The sequence below is a fragment of the Thunnus maccoyii genome, chromosome 9 (assembly GCF_910596095.1).
Source record: "Thunnus maccoyii chromosome 9, fThuMac1.1, whole genome shotgun sequence".
Lineage (NCBI taxonomy): Eukaryota > Metazoa > Chordata > Actinopteri > Scombriformes > Scombridae > Thunnus > Thunnus maccoyii.
The window spans coordinates 27,635,700-27,656,089 of record NC_056541.1 but is presented as its reverse complement, the minus strand read 5'-3'; the positions used below and the strand labels follow the sequence as shown (position 1 = coordinate 27,656,089).

The 20,390-nt window shown below is 41.8% G+C and overlaps 1 protein-coding gene across 2 annotated transcripts; it reads left to right on the top strand.

The window, feature by feature from the left end:
* Positions 1-4,684: 4,684 nt before the first annotated feature.
* On the top strand, positions 4,685-19,999 carry LOC121904015 (poly [ADP-ribose] polymerase tankyrase-1). 2 transcript variants are annotated; one of them, XM_042421495.1, is made up of 28 exons: positions 4,685-5,184; positions 5,793-6,017; positions 6,405-6,500; positions 7,442-7,478; positions 7,946-8,021; positions 9,390-9,410; positions 11,001-11,095; positions 11,180-11,246; positions 11,579-11,765; positions 12,580-12,701; positions 12,971-13,062; positions 13,440-13,518; positions 13,605-13,776; positions 14,017-14,096; positions 14,333-14,478; positions 14,655-14,820; positions 14,961-15,180; positions 15,297-15,406; positions 15,565-15,753; positions 15,884-16,130; positions 16,281-16,363; positions 16,729-16,849; positions 16,943-17,040; positions 17,253-17,327; positions 17,516-17,621; positions 18,041-18,227; positions 18,403-18,559; positions 18,682-19,999. In XM_042421495.1, exons 1-28 carry the CDS (start codon positions 4,722-4,724, stop codon positions 18,766-18,768), a joined length of 3,804 nt encoding a protein of 1,267 aa, XP_042277429.1. In that variant the 5' UTR covers positions 4,685-4,721; the 3' UTR covers positions 18,769-19,999. The 2 variants fall into 2 exon arrangements, with proteins under 2 accessions (XP_042277429.1, XP_042277430.1); XM_042421496.1 differs by lacking the exon at positions 9,390-9,410.
* The last annotated feature ends 391 nt before the right edge of the window (positions 20,000-20,390 follow it).

The following is a 20,390-nucleotide window of genomic DNA, read 5'->3' as shown; positions in this document are numbered from 1 at the left end:
ACATCCTGTTAGCAATATTTAGATATACATTTAAATTTTCTCTCAGGAGACAGTATTTTTTACCTGCATGTACATTTTTGTCTTTCAGACACTTGGACAAGTGCAGCTTGAGGACTCTGCCCAACAACATGGTCCAAACTGTGACCCACTGGAATGGTGCAGGAGTACCAACGTACTTCCAGCAGAGTCCTGCAGGCCCTCTTCCCAAAGCAGAAAACAAGCAGCTGGCTGCAGAAAATGTTGCTCTAAAGGAGCTGATTGCCAGCAAAGAGCTTAAATATCAAACTGCTAAAATTAGATGAAAAGATATGGAAGGGATGGTGAAGGCTGCAAAAGACAGTGAAAAGTAGTTTGAGGATCAGCGCAGGGAGATGGACATGAAAATGAAAGCAAAGGAGGAAGTCCACTCCTTGAAGAAAACACTGCATCTCCAGAACCTTGAGATGGAGGAGGTTGTAAACCACTGAAAGACAGAGTACAACCAAGTGACTGCATCCTAGAAGGAGAATGATGTTCGTAAAAGCCTATGAGATGCGGAGTGGGAAAGCCGGTTGTTTCAGGAGAACCTGGAGAATAAGGTAAAAAGATCTTGCCTTCAACCAGAGTGAGACAGAGTGAAGAAAATATGAAAGCTCTGGAAGATCGACTCACAATGGAGGTGGCAGAAAAGGAGGCCAGCTTGGAGAAAAGTGCAGGAGCTGCAGAAAAAAAGCCAGCAAATGGAAGATGAGTGGTGCCATAAGGCAAGCCGAATGGAGGAGGAGATCAAGCTCCTGATTCCAAAAAATGCTGAGTTTCAGGTTCGTCACACCAGCTGATCATCATGATTTGAATAATAACCTGTTGGATTCTAACTGTTTCAGATTTAACATTTGGACACAGAAAATACTGAAACATATGTTGTTGCTGTCTTTTAAGGAGTTGACTGGTAAAACAGTCAAGGAGAAGGCAAAAATGAGAAAGAGGGAAAAGAAGGCACAGAAAGAAATAGAGAAGAGGAAAGAGAAGGAGGAATGTGAGAGGGAAGAGGAGAAATTGAGGGAAGAGAGAAAAGGAGAGAGGAGTAATATCCTTTCTCCCTTCCTAAAACCCCCAACCACTTGTCCCTTTTCCCCCTTACCCCCCAAACCATCTCAACTCCCCCATCCCTTCACTCCTTTACCTCTTAACACCTCAAAACCAGAAGAGGCTGCTGGTTTCCAGCCGTCTCTGCTTCTTCTTCTGGAGTTTGCTGTTCTGTGTCTTTGTGGGTTTACTCTGGGTGCTCCAGTTTCCTCCCACACTCCAAAGAGTTGTAAACTGATCATATTGTCAATAAAAATGTCATGGGAAAGGTTTTAGATATTTATTTTATTCTCTGTAAATTGATGATGATCCTTTATTTTCACCAGTGCAACAATCAAATGGTGACATTACACACACACACGCAAACACAAAACTCACAATAAAGATGCACAGTAAACAAAACTCAACCATGCAATACAAGGAGTGGTCTAATTGGCAGGCTAGGCACTGGCTCAAACAGGCCCACAACTCCCTTCCTGATTAAGCTCTGGCCTAGGACACACAGAAATGTCACACATTAGGGTGGGCAGATGGGAAATACACACAGTAAATAATATTTAAAAAACAACCAACAAACAAAAACCATCTTGAAACCAGCACTGAAAGAAAATACATAAAGATAAAACTTATAGGCCAAACAGCAGTCAACACTACAAGAAAACAAAAGCCAGAGCCACTAAAACGATGTTAAAGGATGATTTTACAAGTTTTACCTCAGCCGAAATGAAATTGGTTCAATCAGCTCTCTCTTTAAGGCAGGAACAGGCATTCACCTCTGCATGAATAAAACATCCTGTGAAATACAGCAGGTGATTCAAACAGTTGGGACGATACAATATCCTACAGTCACAAACTACCCAGGGAGTGTCTGGCCTATAACATTAAAACAGTCAATCAACCCTCTAAATCATATACAGGACCCCAATACATACAAGTAAAAAGGAAGAATAGTCTGAATAAATACCTCAAATTAACTCTCACCACAGGTATGAGTGGCAGTGTCTTTCCCAGCCTGAGAATTTGCCTGCTATATATAGAGGAGCTTAAGGGAGCCACACCTGAGCACCAACAAACAATCAGATTTATAAAACTGCACATGCATAAATGCATGTATTTGTCCCTTTATAAATCACAATCAACTTGAAAATGTGCACACGTGGATGATCCTCTTATCCCACCCATTTCACTCCCACAATTAACCTTTAAATGGTAAATGCAAAAGCCCTCATGAATATTGATGTACATGTTCCTGAGGAGAATGGCAGCGGTAACAGAAGAAGGTTTGAGAAGCTGATGGCTACAGCAGATGGTAAACAGCCACTGCAACAAATAATTCCCAAAATTAACATGACAGACATGGAGGTAGATGCCAAGAAACACATTGCTGCACACTGTCAGTGTATTGACTAGTAGTCATAAAACTGCAAAATCTGCAATACATGGAGAACAGTATGCCCCAGTGATAAGTTGGTGCTTATAAACTAAGTGCTTTAAAGTTGACATTGAACAAATGACTTGAAAGGTAAATCACAAGACTTAAATGAAACACAAGGTCCAGGAAAAGAGTGGAGGTTGTCGTGTGTTAACTTGAAACTGCAAGTAGTAATACATGACCAGCAAGGCGCCCAGGATATTCTGGAAAAAGCATCCAAACCATCTGATTGCACATCTGGATTAAAAGGCAGATGGGTGGCTTGTTTTCACAAGATGTGTATTACTTTGATTTGTTTGTGACATTTTATTATTTACTCTACTCTGATAGTGTGGCTACCATGAGCAGCCAAGTGAGGATTTCAAACACTATATAGTGTTACAGTACAAGTTTCTGTCCTATGTCGAAACTGATCTGAAAAGGCAAACAGCACCAAGAATCTTTAAAAATCTAGACTATACTTATTTTCCATTAAATTTTTAATTTTATGTGAAACATTGTCATCTCATGTCAACTTCTCTTGCTTGTATGTGGACACTCAAACATTACACCCATATGTAATAAGCATATGAATTAAAAGTCTTAATGTTGTGTGATTTGTGAAACACATTTATGAAAACATAAAATGAGAAATGTCACTATTTCTCCATTCAGACAACATTAGACCAGCTCTAGTGTAAAAAGCACTTTTTACACTTAACAAACCTGGACTAGATTAACAAGTAGATTGTACAGTTGATTTGTGAAAAAGTTTACTCTATTTGTGAAAACTGAAAAAAGGGCCTTTTCACTGTTTATTTTCATATCCCATCAAGACCACATCAGACCAGGGGCTGTATTCTTCTCTCTAACTCCTAAGATAAGACAAGTTCATCCCAAAGGGGTTTGATGGGGTTGAGGTCTTAGCTTTGTACAGGCCAGTCACATTTTTCCACACTCAACTGGGAAAAACATTTCATTTTTGTGCAAGAATATCTTGTCGTGCTGAAACAGGAAAAGGCCTTCCCCAAGTGGTTGCCACAAAGTCGTAAGCACAATATTGTTTAAAATATCATTGTGTACTATTTCATAAAAATGTCCCTTAATTGTAAAAACATCTTTAGAAAGACTCAGTCCGAACGAGGAGGAACAGACCCAGAGCAAAAATACACAATGTATGATATGTGAGCATACTGTTGATCATATAGACAGTGTATATTGTTTGTCTTTTGAGGAGCAGTTTTCTCCTGAACTCTTGGCGCGTTAAACTGCCTGCTGCTTATGAGAGGAGCTGCTGAGCTTGACATCGATCAAGGTTCTCTTAACTCCACCTGCTGTTGTCACAAATATTCTATTTATCAATGAAATGAAGTTTGGGGTGATTACTGTTTCAATTTATTTATTTTAGCCACATGGCCGACACGTCATCTGTGACGTCACTGTTGATGTCACCAGTTCTCAGTTGACAGCACTGAGTCTGTTATGTAACGTCATCAATGACACTTGTTTTATATGTATTATTGGTGCCGTATATGCATACAGGGCATATGCACAAAATAATAAAATCATTGGTAATGTGGGTATTGTGACAAAACAGACATTAACTGCTCATTACACTGTGATCACAGCCTTTATGACTAGAAACTAAATAATTAATAATCACTAATATCAGTAAATTATAACTTGCCACAAGATCTCTATCCTTGCATCATGATGTGTTTTAATCTCTTTGTCATCACTCAGTCGCAGAAAACACTCTGGTCGTGTGTTTTTATTGCCTTTTTGTCATATTTTGGCCAAAATAATGCAAATGTGGTAATACTGCCACCATCTGGCTAGCCAATATTAGTTTTGTCTAAAAGGTGAAGGAAAAAAAGTTTAGCTGCTCTGGGTCTTGACTGCTGAGATCTCTGTGCAGGATGAGAAAGACGACAGCAGGCTGAAAGGCTGAATGAAACTTGGACATGTGCAATTTCCTTCTGTTGAAAACATATCCAAGAAGTGAATATACCTGTCAACAAAGCACAGGCTATTGTTTAGGTAATACACGTGATTATGTTATGATGTGATTTTTTTTATTATGTGATCTATGTATTTCTTTGTGAGCCTTAATACACTGAGTAAAGTGGAGAGATTTTCCACAGCCAGCCAGCCTCCACTGAGAGTAAACAGCTGACAGGAAACGCCACCACTTTCACCGGAAAGGAGGAACAGCTTTTATTGTTGCCTGTGAGCTGCTGCGATAATGGCGGTGTCTCGTCGCTCCTCGCAGCAGCATCAACAACAACAACAGCAAAGCACCTTACAGTCTCCGCCGAGAAACAGCTCTCTTTCGGGAGCCCCTGCGGCCGCTCCGCCGATGGCTTTGCTGAACTCGGTCATCGGACCACCGGAGAGTGAGAGGGAATGCAGCGGAGGCATCGACATGACTCCGGCCTCCCCGGACCTACAAGCCCCGGTCCTAGCGAGCAGCGCGAGCTCCACCACGACAACCTCTGGCGGCGGCAGCAGCAGCAGCGTCTCAAGCCCCGGTTCTGGAGCTACGAGTCCCACCGACGGCAGCAGCGGCGTCGGTGGGGCTTTCAGGGAGTTATTCGAGGCCTGCCGTAACGGAGACGTATCCAGAGTAAAGAGACTTGTCGACTCGGTGAACGTTAACGCGAAGGACATGGCTGGCCGAAAATCAACTCCCCTTCATTTCGCTGCGGGTAACGACAAGCTAAGCTAATGTGATAACGACACAGCAGCACTTCTGTTTTGTAACATATTATGACGACTAGCTAGCTAACTGTTAATGTTATGTCGACATGTTTAACAGCTACGGCTAAGCTCTTTTTTAGTCGTTTCCCCTTTTGATAACAGTAACTGTGTGCATTTATACTTAGCCGAGCCGTGCTAATCAGCTAATTTGACGTTCTCCCCAAAGCCAATATGATGACCAAACAGATTTACCGTCAACAACTCTCTTACTTGGATTAACCGCTAATAACATGAAGCCAGAGAACTTAACCTGCAATGTAGTTAGCCTTAGGATAGCAATCTGTAGGAAAGCGCTGTTGTTTCTTGTATAATAATAGCAAGAACTGCAACATAACACATGTTTACATTTGACGTGTTCAACTAGCATTAGCATAAGTTTTCCTCAACAAAGTATCGTTAAATGCACTGACGTTGATTCACGCTAACTAGTTAATTGGGTTTTATCTCATAATCTACATACATATTCATCTAAATTCCACAGTTATTACTATGGTGATTTAGTTTTAGATGGTGTAGGCAGTGCAGTGCATTTTAATCTATTTTTTTGTTGTTGCAGGTTTTGGCAGAAAAGATGTGGTGGAGCATCTCTTGCAGACAGGGGCCAATGTGCATGCCAGGGATGATGGAGGACTCATTCCCCTGCACAATGCCTGCTCTTTTGGCCATGCAGAAGTTGTCAGCCTCCTCTTGTGTCAGGGTGCTGACCCCAATGCCAGAGACAACTGGAACTACACTCCACTGCATGAAGCTGCCATCAAGGGAAAGATAGATGTGTGCATTGGTAAGACTCACTCTCAGACTTTCTCAAGCACAGGCAGCTCTGAGGATGTATAATGGCTCTTTATCGGTACTGCACTAGGCTTGTCAGTAATTGGTGTAATTATTGAAATGGGCTTGACAATGTATCCACAATAATGACTTTGAGACCTAAGTAGCGAGAGGGAGGGGGGGGGGTTTAACAGTAGGAAACAGCCAAAAAGGTTTATTTTTCCACCAGTTGTCAGGTTTGTGTTGCTACAAACCTCCTGTGTTAATAACTGAGCCACTGTAAAACTGTCAAGAAAAAAAAAAGTCGAGACTGGCTGGCACGACAGGGAAAATGTTCTGTGTGAATAATTTAACGGAGGAAATACTAAGGTTGTCTTTCATCTGCACTTCTCTCCCTCAGTGTTACTCCAACACGGTGCTGATCCGAACATCCGCAACACTGATGGCAAATCTGCTCTGGATCTAGCTGATCCCTCAGCTAAGGCTGTTCTCACTGGTCAGTCCCTCTCAGCTGCTTATCCTCCACATCTACATTTTAGACATTTAACCTGCAGTCCTGTGGAGAGTAACATATGAGTATAGAGTGAAATTTAGCTTCATTCTGTAGATATTAAACATTAGAAGTAACCAAAATTATAAATGTAAAGGTCTAATCCACAGTGCCTACACAACAGATTGTACACATACTTTTGTCCTGCATGCAGTGTATCACAGGGCTGGTAACCATCAGAATAGTGATACAATTTCGTCATTTAATGTCACTTTGCTCTACAAATGTAATCATGTAGTAAGTTCATGACTTCATTAATACTTTTAGTAGAAAAATTAATATCACAACAGTTATGTTCCCATTAAAATGATGTCACAGCTTTTAAGTACATTTCTGATATGCAATATAACATGTAAATCAGTGCATGTTTTTATCTGCTGTTATGTGAATATATTTCAGAGGAGGTGATATGATTACATATTTGAGCACCATTATCATAGAAATACTCTGCCATTTGAGTCCTGTGTCTTAAAGCATTTGCGTAAACCTGTCACATACAAAAATGTCTCCAAATTGGAGCTGAACCTGCGGTTACACTGCAGGCTACACATGGCTGCCACGTTACCCAACATCCTGATCATTTTTATTCTTTTGAGGGGGGGGGGGGTTTGGTGGAGCTTGGTGCAGCTTGGGTATGTTACTGAGTAGCAGCAGGACACAGGTGCTTTGTCAACAGCCTTTCTTCTCCTTTCTTTTTTTCTCCAACCTTTCCACCTAAACCAAGATGTAAAAACCAAGCTGTCTGAGTCCTCAAACCACTATACACATCCACTTGCTTTTTCAATAACCTTTCCTTAAATGAATACACTAAAATTTAAGCTGCATGCTGAAAGTTAGAGAAGAGTTTAGCATGCCTTGCCCTGATCTAAATATTTCTTTTCATCCAGGTGAATACAAAAAGGATGAACTTCTGGAAGCAGCAAGGTGAGTGTCCATCATATTGGTCATTATTACTCATATTTCACATTGGTATAGATCTCTGCTCATCAGGTGTACATTTGTCTTTACCTTGGGAGAAGACACGCTTAGCAGTGTTTTGTAGCGATAACAGGAAGCGGTTAGGTACGCTGAGAAGCAGACTGGTAGACTTACAACCACAGTGAAGGATGTCCTGGTAGTATGGCTTTATACAGGTGTGTAACGGTTCAAACATACTAAATGCAATAGAAATAAACCCACCACTGAGTTGTAACTTGAACCTGTATCACATGATGTACTACACCTAAATGTGGCCATCATTGCTGATCATTGCATCATCTTCGAAGCCCAAATAGTGCCTCTGGAACAGCATTCAGATCATGGGATTTAATTTCTTCATTAAAATCCAGTGTAGCAGCGGCTTTGATGAGGAATACTTAACGACGCCGGTATTTCCAACCTTGTCATTGCAGGAGTGGAAATGAAGAAAAGCTGATGGCACTGCTGACTCCGTTAAATGTCAACTGCCATGCCAGTGATGGCCGGAAGGTAAATCACACACCAATACCACACCATACAACACCCGACACTTGTCTTTACACCTTTGATGCAACATGTTGTGCAGGGTTGCAGTTGTTTTTTTCATGCTGTATTATATTAAAAGTTCATGACAAGAATAGCAATAAGGCTCCTGACTCAGAATGTATATGTAGCAGGATTAGTTTTATTTCAGTAGATGTTTTGCTTTCTAATTATGCATGTGTGCCTCTCATCAGACCTTCTCTAAATCCATTTGCTTCTGTCATAACATCTGAATCTTCACTTTAGCAGCTTCACTAATCGTCTGCTGTGTGTAGGTTTGGCTAGTCGACTCCTGTAGTCATTTTTTGGAACTCAAGTAATCAAACTTTTCCTTTATTTACAGTGTAGAGTTTTTGGTGAGTTTTTTTTTTTCAGGCTGGAGCAAAGCCAGCGAGAAATTGCTACCTATTTAGGTACACATGCATCCCCTCAGAACAGAAAGCAAGACTTTGCATCGTATTCTGCACAGTTTAGCGCTGCCTTGTCTGAACCTTGCATCCGTGTTATGTAGATTATCTAGCATACTGTATGTTTGGCACTTGTTATGTATGTTTTTTTTTTGTTTGTTTGTTTGTTTGTTTTTCTATCCTCTTTGTGGACAGTGAATGATGATGGTACAAAGACGCACTTTATCTTCTAACATCAGCGTTTAGCCTTGTTAATTTCAATTGTAGTGTTTTTGCATTTCATTCCAGTGTATTTACTCCCACTGTTTTTATATGTGGGATTTTTTTCAGTTATTTATTTATGTATTGTCCATCATTCAACACATGTCTTAGAAATAATCAAAGCTTTTCCCTTCTTATCTGGCAGGATGCCATTTTATTTCTTTATAAATAACACACAACCACAAAGACTGTTGCATATCCATGAGCATAATCGCCAACTCTACAATTCCATAAATGTCCAACTGTCGCTAACTAAATACAGTATTATCACTGGCTTGTTTAATGCACTCCTAACCACATTTTCTTCAACAGCAGCTCCCTGCCTCCGTTGTAGTTTATTTAAAGTTTGCATGAACTAAAGTCAGTATGCCAGTGTGGATTTAACCAGCGGGCACCATTAACAAAGTCGCTGCCGTTTCACAAAGCCACAGAGAAAACCATGGAGGCGAACTCTCACTCACCCTCCCTCAAGCTATTTACTCTCTCTGTCCTGGTGTCACATTGAATTTCAAACCATGTTTGACGAATCAAGCAGTGATTCATAACTAGGGCCTGTGTTTCAGTGACTTAAGAGGGGAGAATAGAATTGCTGTGAAAAGATACTGTCATTTTGTAATTTTTGTTTCGTTTTGTTTTCCGTGTGACTCTGGCAACATTTGTCGATCAGTCAACATCCCAAAAAATGCTGGTAAGTTGACCTTGATAACGGCCACTTGATTGATGCACTGTTGTGATCTTTTTTTTTTGTTGTTTTGTTTTATTCCTTTTTAATCCATTGTTTTTATTTGACCAATAAGCTGGCTGTTACTTGTTAATTGCACATCATGGACCTGGGTGTACGGGTCACTCATGTATCCTACCCTGATGCTCCTCTGTGTGTGTGTGTGTGTGTGTGTTTGTGTGTGTGTGTGTGTGTGTGTGTGTGTGTATGTGTGTGGCATGTGATGGAGTGAGTGAGTTGGGTTGGTGTCATGGTGACAACTTCATCTTTTTTGGTTTTTGGAGAGGAGCTCAAAATGTCCACTGCCTGCTTTCTTCAGCGTCTGTCTTCTCCTCTGCACACTCACCCACAACTTCTCCAACTTTCAATCACTCGCTCTTACGGCAGCATCTTGATTTGTTTTTCTTTTTTTTTTATTATTATTTACTTCATTCATTTTATTTTCTGATGGTCGCTCATGCATGCCTGAAGGCCTGCCTCCCTCTGCATTTTGTCAAGCGAGTACGTGTCTGTGAAACGTCTGTCTACTTCACATCTCCTCGATGAATCAGTTGGTATGCAGTAATGAATGAAAAACATTTCGCCTATCATTCTAGTGTTATGCTACCCTCCATGGTAATGACTTTTGATTGCTCGTGTCATCCCACATTGAATGATGCCACCGTGATTCGACTCTGTGCGACAGATTTTGTCACTGTGGCTTGAGATCTAACAGTTGACTCACTGGGTTTTTAATTAATACCACTGCATGGAAATTGGAAAATGAACGTTGTCCCTCCTTTTTGATTGCAAGCTTGACCTCAGCTATACTTTTTAAATAGAGAACAACTGAAGTTTGATTTGCAGCTTTGCTTAGACTACCATTTATTTTTCTAGAATAAAGCAATTTGATTTGATCTTCTAAAAGCTTGCAGAGATGCTTTCTCAAACATTTAGCCTGCTTATTGTAGTTTCTTTGCAGCCCATTATGGTTGGAATTCGATAGCATTAAATCCAATTTTTAATCCACTTGTTAACTTATTTGAATTCTTAATCAAACATATTTACTATACATTTAGATTCAACAAATCAGGACATTTTATTGATGGTTGGAAGCAGCTATCGGGACCCAACTGTAATTTCTACCCATCTATTTTGACTTTAATACTCTAACAGCTGCACTAGAGGGTTCTTTCTTGCCGGCTCGCTACATAAGACTTACTTTTAACTTGTAAGACATAAGAAGAATATTTTATTCTGCTGACCTCCTTACCAAAAAAGGAAAACGATGAAAATGAGTAATGAGGTTAACGTTGCTTGTCATCACTCACTCAGACACGTTACTGACAGCAAATGAACTTTGTCGCTGGACATGCCCACAACTGCCATTGACCTTGCATCGTCATATTCATCCGCAACTCACCAAGCATAGCCTGCCCATAGCACTTTGCTTCTGGCCCTAATCAGCTGCTTGCTCCTGTGGCCATCGAAGGCAGCACACAGTAAACCAGCCGTGTGTGTGCGTGCGTGCGTGTGTGAGTGTGCGTGTGTGTGTTAACAAGCTGTCCTCTCTTTCAGTCGACACCCCTCCACCTGGCTGCTGGCTACAACCGAGTCCGCATCGTTCAGCTCCTCCTTCAGCACGGAGCGGACGTTCACGCCAAGGACAAGGGGTGAGATATCATGGACGTTTGAGGAAGTGAATTTGTCATTCAGTTATAATATATGACACTAACCTCACTGTTTTGTCTCCGCAGCGGCCTTGTTCCCCTTCACAACGCTTGCTCTTATGGTCACTTTGAGGTCACCGAGCTTCTACTTAAAGTAAGACCTGTGAATGTTTCAGTTCCTCATTTGATGAACGTGGCCTTTTCAGGGATGTTGAATACAACAAACAACAAAACAAACAAAACAAAACAAATGTGGATTTGGACAACAAACTGTAATTTAGTAGTGCTGTTATTTTACATTGCTGGTAAAATGCAGCTGGCAAGTGACTAGTTCATGTTTGAATTGTGACGTGTATTAAAAAAAAAACAGGATTTAAAATGAGGAATTCCCTGATCCTGTATTTTTTTGACAAATGTTAGTTTCCTCCCTTGTACATATCCTGTGCTCCAATTTGCTGATCTCTCACCACTCTGTTACCACTGCAGCATGGAGCCTGTGTGAATGCCATGGACTTGTGGCAGTTCACTCCTCTACACGAGGCAGCGTCCAAGAACCGTGTGGAGGTTTGCTCTTTGTTGCTGAGCCACGGGGCCGACCCCACCTTGCTGAACTGCCACAGCAAGAGTGCCGTGGACATGGCCCCCACTCCAGAGCTGAAAGAGCGGCTGACCTGTGAGTACTCTTATCTCAAGTAACAGGACAGAGTGCACAGTGAACTCACATTCCTCCGTTTTGCCTCTTCAGGTGAGGCTAACCTATCATTGCTAACTTTGGAGCTAACCCCCTTCACTTTTGCAGCACTTGGGGAAACAACAGACCTGACTTTTTAGCATTTATGAACTGTTACACTGTTACACAGTCTGTACTGTACATTTACTGCCAGACTTAGAACTTACCGCTAACCTTTTCCTCTGTCCTGCTTGCATCCATCGTCACTTTCCTGCTGCTCTTTCCCACTCGCTACGCAAACATACTAAGAACTGCCCTATTCCTAAACGGAGTTACGCTACCGATATTTAGTGTTATTTTTGGCATTAAAAAAATATGTTTTGGCCTGGTGGGGGTTCATTGATATTATTACAGGAGAAACATTAAGTACTAATTCAGTACGTTCAGTAAACATTGAGTACAGTTAGACCCAGCAGTCCTCATTAGGTTGGGCGAGTTCAAAGTTGTGAAAACAACGGGGGTGTTTTGAATACACCCCTGTTTTCACAGGTAATTTGTTAGTCTATCCCTCCCGCCGCAGGAAATAATGGATTAATCCTGGAAGGCTACTGATGTAGCACTTCTCTCCTTATGAAAGTAACACGGAGATTATTCGACCAATGAGAATTTAGTGGGACGAGAGCATATTGACCAACTAATCGACCAGGAGACTACAGCCCTACAGTACACTCAGATCAGTAACCTGATATCACTCAAACTGCATTCTGAGGCCTTGGTACAAACATAATTTTCTTTATTCTCTTTCACTTCCATGTAGATGAGTTCAAAGGTCACTCACTGCTGCAGGCAGCCCGGGAGGCAGACATGGCCAAAGTGAAGAAGACCCTGGCTTTGGAAATCATCGGCTTCAAACACCCTCAGACCAACGAGACAGCTCTGGTCAGTACCAAGTGGCTCAAGATTGCTTTCAAATTTGATTAAAATCATTGTTTTAACAGTACTCACTCCTCATTGGTTAAAAAATTCAGTTATTGCCAAAAAATGTCCTGGTTTTAAATCTTGAGGAAAATTTGTTGAATTGAAGGTGATCTTGTCATTGCTGCTTTATTAGGATTGATAATACTGTAGCTAATAGGTATTAGCTCTAAGCATTTGTCCAGGGTTGGCAAGTCTACTTGACATTAATTCAATGTTGTTGTGTATTTCAGCACTGCGCTGTGGCTTCACCCCACCCTAAAAGGAAGCAAGTGACTGAGCTGCTGCTGCGTAAAGGTGCCAACATCAATGAGAAGAACAAAGAGTAAGTCCACACCATTTAGTTTTTATATTTTACATTGATTTTAAAACTTTTAGGGACTAAGAAAATTACTGTCAGGCTTTATAACAATTAAATCTCAAAAGAAACAACCATACAAATATTAAATACAATCAATACAATCAGCTCTGTGTGAGCTGTGAGCTTAATAAGATATGATGATGTCCTTCACATACTGTAGGAAAACTGGGAAAATTATTAAATAAAAAAATGGCAACAAGAGAAGAAAGTTCATTGTATGTTCAAGCACATTAAGAGTTGAGTAGACAAGAAACTGTGTAAAAATCAACAATGGTATCCACTGCTACAGCACTGGCTTGGATCGTAAACAATTAAAAGTTCCTGCCTGTTGTGTCTTTCAGCTTTATGACTCCCTTGCACGTTGCTGCTGAGAGAGCTCACAACGACATCCTAGAGGTGCTGCAGAAACACGGAGCAAAGGTCCGTTTCCTTCATTTCTTTTAACATTTTTCATCCCGTCTGTCAGTTTGTCACGTAAATAATCCCGTCACCTCCTCTGACCCCAGGTAAACGCTGTGGACACACTTGGACAGACGGCTCTTCACAGGGCTGCACTGGCTGGTCATATCCAGACCTGCAAGTTGCTGCTGAGCTACGGGGCCGACCCCTCCATCGTGTCCCTGCAGGGTTTCACCGCCGCCCAGATGGGCAACGAAGCTGTACAACAGATTCTCAATGGTAACCACGCTTACTGCATTTCTGTTGTTGAGTGTGAGAATGGAAACGCAGTCCAACAGTGCTGAATTGCTCTGCCCAAGGTAATGGCAAATGTTCTCTGAAAGTATGCAAAGAGAATTCCAGAGAATAATCAAATGAATACCTGGGAAGTCAGACTTCTCATGTCTTCAGAGGAATCTACCAGATCTGACAGTGATTACTTTTCTATGTATTGAACTCAACTATTTTATTTTTTCACAGAAAATGTTCCAACACGTAACTCTGACGTGGATTACAGATTTCTTGAGGCAGCCAAAGCAGGAGATCTGGACACTGTGCAAGTAAGTTCACTGTTCCTTCAGTAGTTTTTTTGTATTCTAGTGGTGGCTACAGTTTTGTTTTTGACCTTATTGTTACGAAATCAAACTTGTACACTTGTGATGTTATTTTGTAACACTGAAATTTCACATGCTCAAAAAAAAAGCAGTGGTGGTTTACAAATTACTGACATTTTCATTGTTTTTTGAAGCACAGAAAACCACATATAGTTAATTGTCATGTTGGCTCTGTGCGACAGCAACTGTGCACCCCTCAGAACGTAAACTGTCGGGATTTGGAGGGCCGCCACTCCACTCCTCTCCACTTTGCAGCCGGTTACAACCGAGTGGCTGTAGTGGAATACCTGCTGCACCATGGAGCTGATGTCCATGCCAAGGACAAGGGGTGAGTTCTTTAGCTACCATCTCACACATCACATGCATCTTTATAATCTTTATTACAAAAGATAAAAATGGTTCACTTTATTTTACACCAGTCTTAAATACATAGTTTTCCAGTAAGTTCAAAACACATCATCATTTTTGTGAGTAGATTTTCACTTCTGTTTTTCCCCCCACCAGCGGTCTGGTTCCCCTCCACAACGCATGCTCTTACGGTCACTATGAAGTAGCTGAGCTGCTGGTCAGACATGGAGCTTCAGTCAATGTGGCCGACCTGTGGAAGTTCACCCCGCTTCATGAGGCTGCAGCCAAAGGCAAATATGAGATCTGCAAACTGCTACTCAAAGTGAGAATCCGTCATAGTCACCTGGCACTGTATTGTCTGTCTAGACATTGACTTCGACCATACAATAATCTTACATTCATCTTACAATAATCTTACAATAGTGGGATAAAAAGAAAAAAAAAAAACTTTCCTCTGTCCAGCACGGAGCAGACCCATCCAAGAAGAACCGTGACGGCAACATGCCGCTGGACATGGTGAAAGACGGAGACACAGACATCCAGGACCTGCTGAGGGGTGATGCTGCCCTGCTGGATGCTGCTAAGAAGGGCTGCCTGGCCAGGGTCCAGAAACTCTGTTCCCCAGAGAACATCAACTGCAGAGATACCCAGGGCCGCAACTCTACACCACTCCACCTCGCAGGTAATTAATAATTGCTGCTTCAGCATGTTTCTGTTTTTTTTTTTTTTTTTTTCTTCCTTGTACTAATGTTAGAAAAAGTACATTTTCTCCCTCTGATTCCCGTGTCCTCTCCTCAGCTGGCTACAACAACCTTGAAGTGGCAGAGTATCTGCTGGAGCACGGGGCTGACGTCAACGCCCAGGACAAAGGAGGCCTCATCCCTCTCCATAATGCTGCTTCTTATGGGGTCAGCCTCAACACCCAAATCACAAACACATTACTTACAAATATGTGCACACATTTGGCATTCAGGTCCCAAGATCCACATTTTATCAGCTTCAGATTAAAATCATCAAAACAGCATCAGACTTTGACACTGACTTACTTTTTTTTTTGTCTTCACAGCATGTTGACATTGCAGCCCTGCTGATCAAGTACAATACATGTGTGAATGCTACAGACAAATGGGCTTTCACACCTCTCCATGAAGCAGCCCAGAAGGGTCGTACACAGCTCTGTGCTCTGCTGCTGGCTCACGGAGCCGACCCCACCATGAAGAACCAAGAGGGCCAGACTGCCCTGGACCTGGCCACGGTAATGGACTGTGACTTGTTGTGAAATTTGTTTATTAGGAACTGGAATAATAGAAAAGAGAATGTACTGTAGATTATTCTAGTTCCTGGAGCTTTTTCTTTCAACCAGTTGTGTTTTGCTGTCCCTTTAGGCTGATGACATCCGGGCCCTTCTCATGGACGCCATGCCTCCAGACGCTCTGCCCAGCTGCTTCAAGCCCCAGGCCACAGTTGTCAGCGCCTCTGTCATCTCCCCTGCCTCCACGCCATCCTGCCTGTCGGCCGCCAGCAGCATAGACAACTTGGCTGGGCCGCTCACAGAGCTTGCCGCCTCTGCTGCTGCCGGGACGTCTGGAGTAGCAGATGGAGCCACAGGCACTGACCGCAAGGAAGGAGAAAGTAAGTTTTTCTATTCTGTCTCTTCATTCATTGCTGGTTAGTTCTCAAAACTGGTCGAAACAGAAAAATATTGACATTTGTGGGATTTTGACATGTTTAATGTGTTGTTTAATTTTTATTTGACTCTACTGTGAATTTTTTTTTTTATAGTGGCAATGCTGGACATGAACATAAGTCAATTCCTGAAGAGTCTGGGCCTGGAGCACCTGAGGGACATTTTTGAGAGGGAACAGGTCAGTATCTGAGACATGTTATCTTGAAAATACTAATCTTAATGCTGAAATTCTCATGCATCACACAACCACTAATTTCATATAAATATTCGACATCCTTCATTCAGTCATTCCCAGAAGACAGTCTGTCACACCATGACATTTTAATGCAGTGGGTTTAGAGACATGTAAGTCCAGGAACATTTATAAAATTCAGCATACTGCAAAACTTTTGTGGAAAATGGAATAAACCTACGCAACTCTCTAATATCTGGTTATTTGTTTCAAGCAGCTGATGGAACAAAAAACTGACCAACAGCAGAAGATTGAGTTGATTTTATTGTTTGTTATCAATTGTTAAACCTGCTGTTATTCCCTTTTTCCAGATCACCTTGGATGTCCTGGCCGACATGGGCCACGAGGAGCTGAAGGAGATCGGGATTAACGCTTATGGCCACAGACACAAGCTCATCAAGGGTATTGAGAGGCTGCTGGGCGGCCAGCAGGGTGAGGAGGCATTTTGGGGTATCATGGTAGTGCACATTTTTAAATTTGACTGAGGGGGCATTTAAAATGTAACTCTATTGACTCTTTTTTCAGGTGCCAACCCATACCTGACATTCCATTGTGCCAACCAGGGCACCATCCTGATAGACCTCGCCCCAGATGACAAGGAATATCAGTCTGTGGAGGAGGAGGTGAGCCCAGCTCACTGTCTTACAGTTGTTTATTGTGTGATTTAACTGATATGGGTTTGCAAAAGATATTATTTTCAACAGAAGCTGCAAATGGTCAGAGTGTTGTATTGAAACGGAACTAAATATATGTATTGAAACGGAACAAAATACAGCCACTGCCACCTACCTGATCGCTGCAGGATTATAAAAGATGTTCGTGTTGTGTCCCTCAGATGCAGAGCACCATCAGAGAGCACAGAGACGGGGGCAATGCAGGTGGCGTGTTCAGCAGATACAACATCATCAAGGTCTGAACCAGGAGGCTCTCTATTTGATACTCGACAGCAACTGTTGACTCACTATAAACAACACTGTTGTGTAGAAAGTAGCTCCAACAGCAATCTTACCTTCAGTACGCGAGGCGACGTATTATTCCTGATGTACGGCAGACATGGCATCAGACATCTTTTCAATGTGTATGTATTGCGACCCACAGATCCAGAAAGTGGTAAACAAGAAGCTGAGGGAACGTTACACTCACAGACAGAAGGAGATCGCAGACGAGAACCACAACCACCACAACGAGCGTATGCTGTTCCACGGTAAGCACACACTGTCACATCAATCTGTTTGCATCATGTCCATTTAAACTAAGGTCATTATCTTAGCATGTGCTAACTTGAGAGACTGTCATGGATCATATCCACATTATACTTAAAATATGTGCACTTTGTATTGAATAAAAGTATCTGAGCAGTATGTTGCCTTTAACTGTTGTTGATGATGATGATCATCTGCAATGCTACCAGGTTAGACAGGTCAGCGGCTCATGTCAGCGTTTAGTCTCCACCTGTCTGGTTAAAAGTGTGTTAACGGTGGTTAAAAACGACTTCACAAAGCAGACAAAGCTCGAGCAGCATCTTCTCGTCCTGATTTTAGATCCAGGTTCTTGCACATTTATTATGTCATGAATCAGCTGGAAATCATAGAGTGAAATCTTTGTTATCACGTCTTCCTTCAGGTTCCCCGTTCATCAACGCCATCATCCACAAAGGCTTTGATGAGCGCCACGCTTACATAGGAGGGATGTTTGGGGCAGGGATCTACTTCGCTGAGAACTCCTCCAAAAGCAATCAGTACGTCTATGGCATCGGTGGCGGCACGGGCTGCCCAACGCACAAAGACCGGTCCTGCTACCTGTGCCACAGGTGATCCTCACTTCACACTGATCTTGACTACGAAGGGTTTACTGAATTTTGAACAGTAAAAGGTCACAATGCCACAATATTTTAGTTGGAAAATTGTTCTGCTCCTGTTTGCTGTTTATCAGCAACTTTATATGTAATATTGGGCTGACCCTTTTCTTCTCTTTTGCACTCTCAGGCAGATGCTGTTCTGCCGAGTGACCCTGGGAAAGTCTTTCCTGCAGTTCAGTGCCATGAAGATGGCTCACGCCCCCCCGGGACACCACTCAGTGATCGGGCGGCCCAGCGTTAACGGTCTGGCCTATGCTGAGTACGTCATTTACAGAGGAGAGCAGGTAAACAAACAAAAGCATTTGAAAAGTCTCAGCCCCCAAATCCTATTTAGGGCTGAAATATAAAATACTCGAAACACTTGTTGTGTCATGGCAGCTAATTTCTCATTGTGTGTTTCCCTCAGGCCTACCCAGAGTACCTCATCACCTACCAGATCCTTAAACCGGAGACTGCAGCCCAGTCTGCTGCAGGAGCTGAGCAGAAGTCATAGTTACTTCATCTCTCTCACACACACACAGACACACACACACGGACTTGATGCTCGTTATTTTCTCCTTTGTATTGCAAATGCCTAAAAACCTTTTATTTACGAAACACATTTCCAGTCTCCTCTCCAGTAGAATCCATGGTGACCAGTGCTTCGTGAGCAGATATGCTGTATAATACTCTCCTACTCGTGGTGATGACACGTCCACTGTTCCACTGTTTTTTGCATCGGCTGCATGTTACCACAGAAGCATGTAAAGCCCAATAGCGTGCGTGGGTTAGTTCTTTCAGTATCCCCCCCCCCCTCCTCCCTCCTTCTCTCCCTCCTCACAGATCAGGAGGATGCGTGTAGAGACTATGAAGTATCAGCATTAACAGTTCACCACTCTTTGTTGCCTCATTACATGTGACTGTGGAGAATCACCAACCCCTCACCTCTACACACCCACACACAAACACTGTCTCACTGTCAAAGCCTGAAGCCTGTGGACTACTACTACTGCCCCACCGTATCTGGGTTCATCCTGTATAGAATGGCCTCTGGTAACTGTGATTTTAATGCTAACATATAACACTACCAAACAGGTAACAGCATGTTGTTGCTATGCTGTAAAGCTGACTTAACGTAATTTCACCCCGAGAACACTACAAACACTGTTTTTAGTGCTTTTATCCAGGACTGGACATGCTCAGTTGAGAAGGGCTCTCTGTCAAATCACAGAAGTTGAGACAATTTTATTGACATTACAATATTGGTTTGTATGAGAGATGATGTACACTCAGTAATGAAGCTTAAATGCAATTGTAAGGCATCATAATTACACAAGGTTAGCCTACAGGTGTGGAGTCTCTACATTTAAAGGCATTATATATGACTGTTTCAACACAGTTGAGTCAGTAAATACTCAGTGTTGAAATGTGCTTGTGATGCTTTACAAGTTAACACCAGATAGCCAGTGAACTCATCAAAGCACCCTTTTGTCGCCATGGTCTTACTCACAGACATCCCACGCATAAGGATTTGCACTTTGACATAGAAACCTATTTAAGTTATTTTGAATTTAAATTGCAAATTTGCGGGAAAAAAATATTTGTACAGGTTGTGTAAATGGTTGTGTATAACTGTCGCTGTTTAACAGTATCTTTGAGTTCAACTGTAAAGGACATCTGAGTTTTCCTTTCATGTCTTCTTGATTCTGGCAACTTTTTTTTTTTTAATAAATGTCCCATTAACAGCTCCTTGTTGTTTCATGTTTGTTATAAAATCATGTTAATATTCCATCAGTCTGACCACAGAAACTTAAGTTGCTTTGTTCACATTTAAATCTCTGGTATTAATTTGAAATGAGAAATATTTATATATTCATAAAATCTGGATGTTTAAATGAGGGAGGAGTAGGTGTACTTATGAAAGAATGTTTAGTTAATTGATTTCATGTGTGTGGAAAAACCATATTAGAGAGTAATTATTCAGCGTTATGTCTTCAAACATGACAGGATGGAGATTTTATTCTGGGTTCATATTTGTGCCATTAATAGGTCTCCATTCTTAGGGATATTCACCACTTTTCTGAAGCAAACTAAACATTAAGATCTATTTTTTATCACTGACTGACGTATTATATG

Bases quoted from the DNA above. Each gene is read 5' to 3' on its own strand.
- LOC121904015 (XM_042421495.1), top strand. From the start codon at position 4,722: ATGGCGGTGTCTCGTCGCTCCTCGCAGCAGCATCAACAACAACAACAG. The intron at 14,479-14,654 runs GTGAGTTCTTTA...TCCCCCCACCAG, and splicing joins GTCCATGCCAAGGACAAGGG to CGGTCTGGTTCCCCTCCACA. The intron at 15,407-15,564 runs GTCAGCCTCAAC...TTGTCTTCACAG, and splicing joins ATAATGCTGCTTCTTATGGG to CATGTTGACATTGCAGCCCT.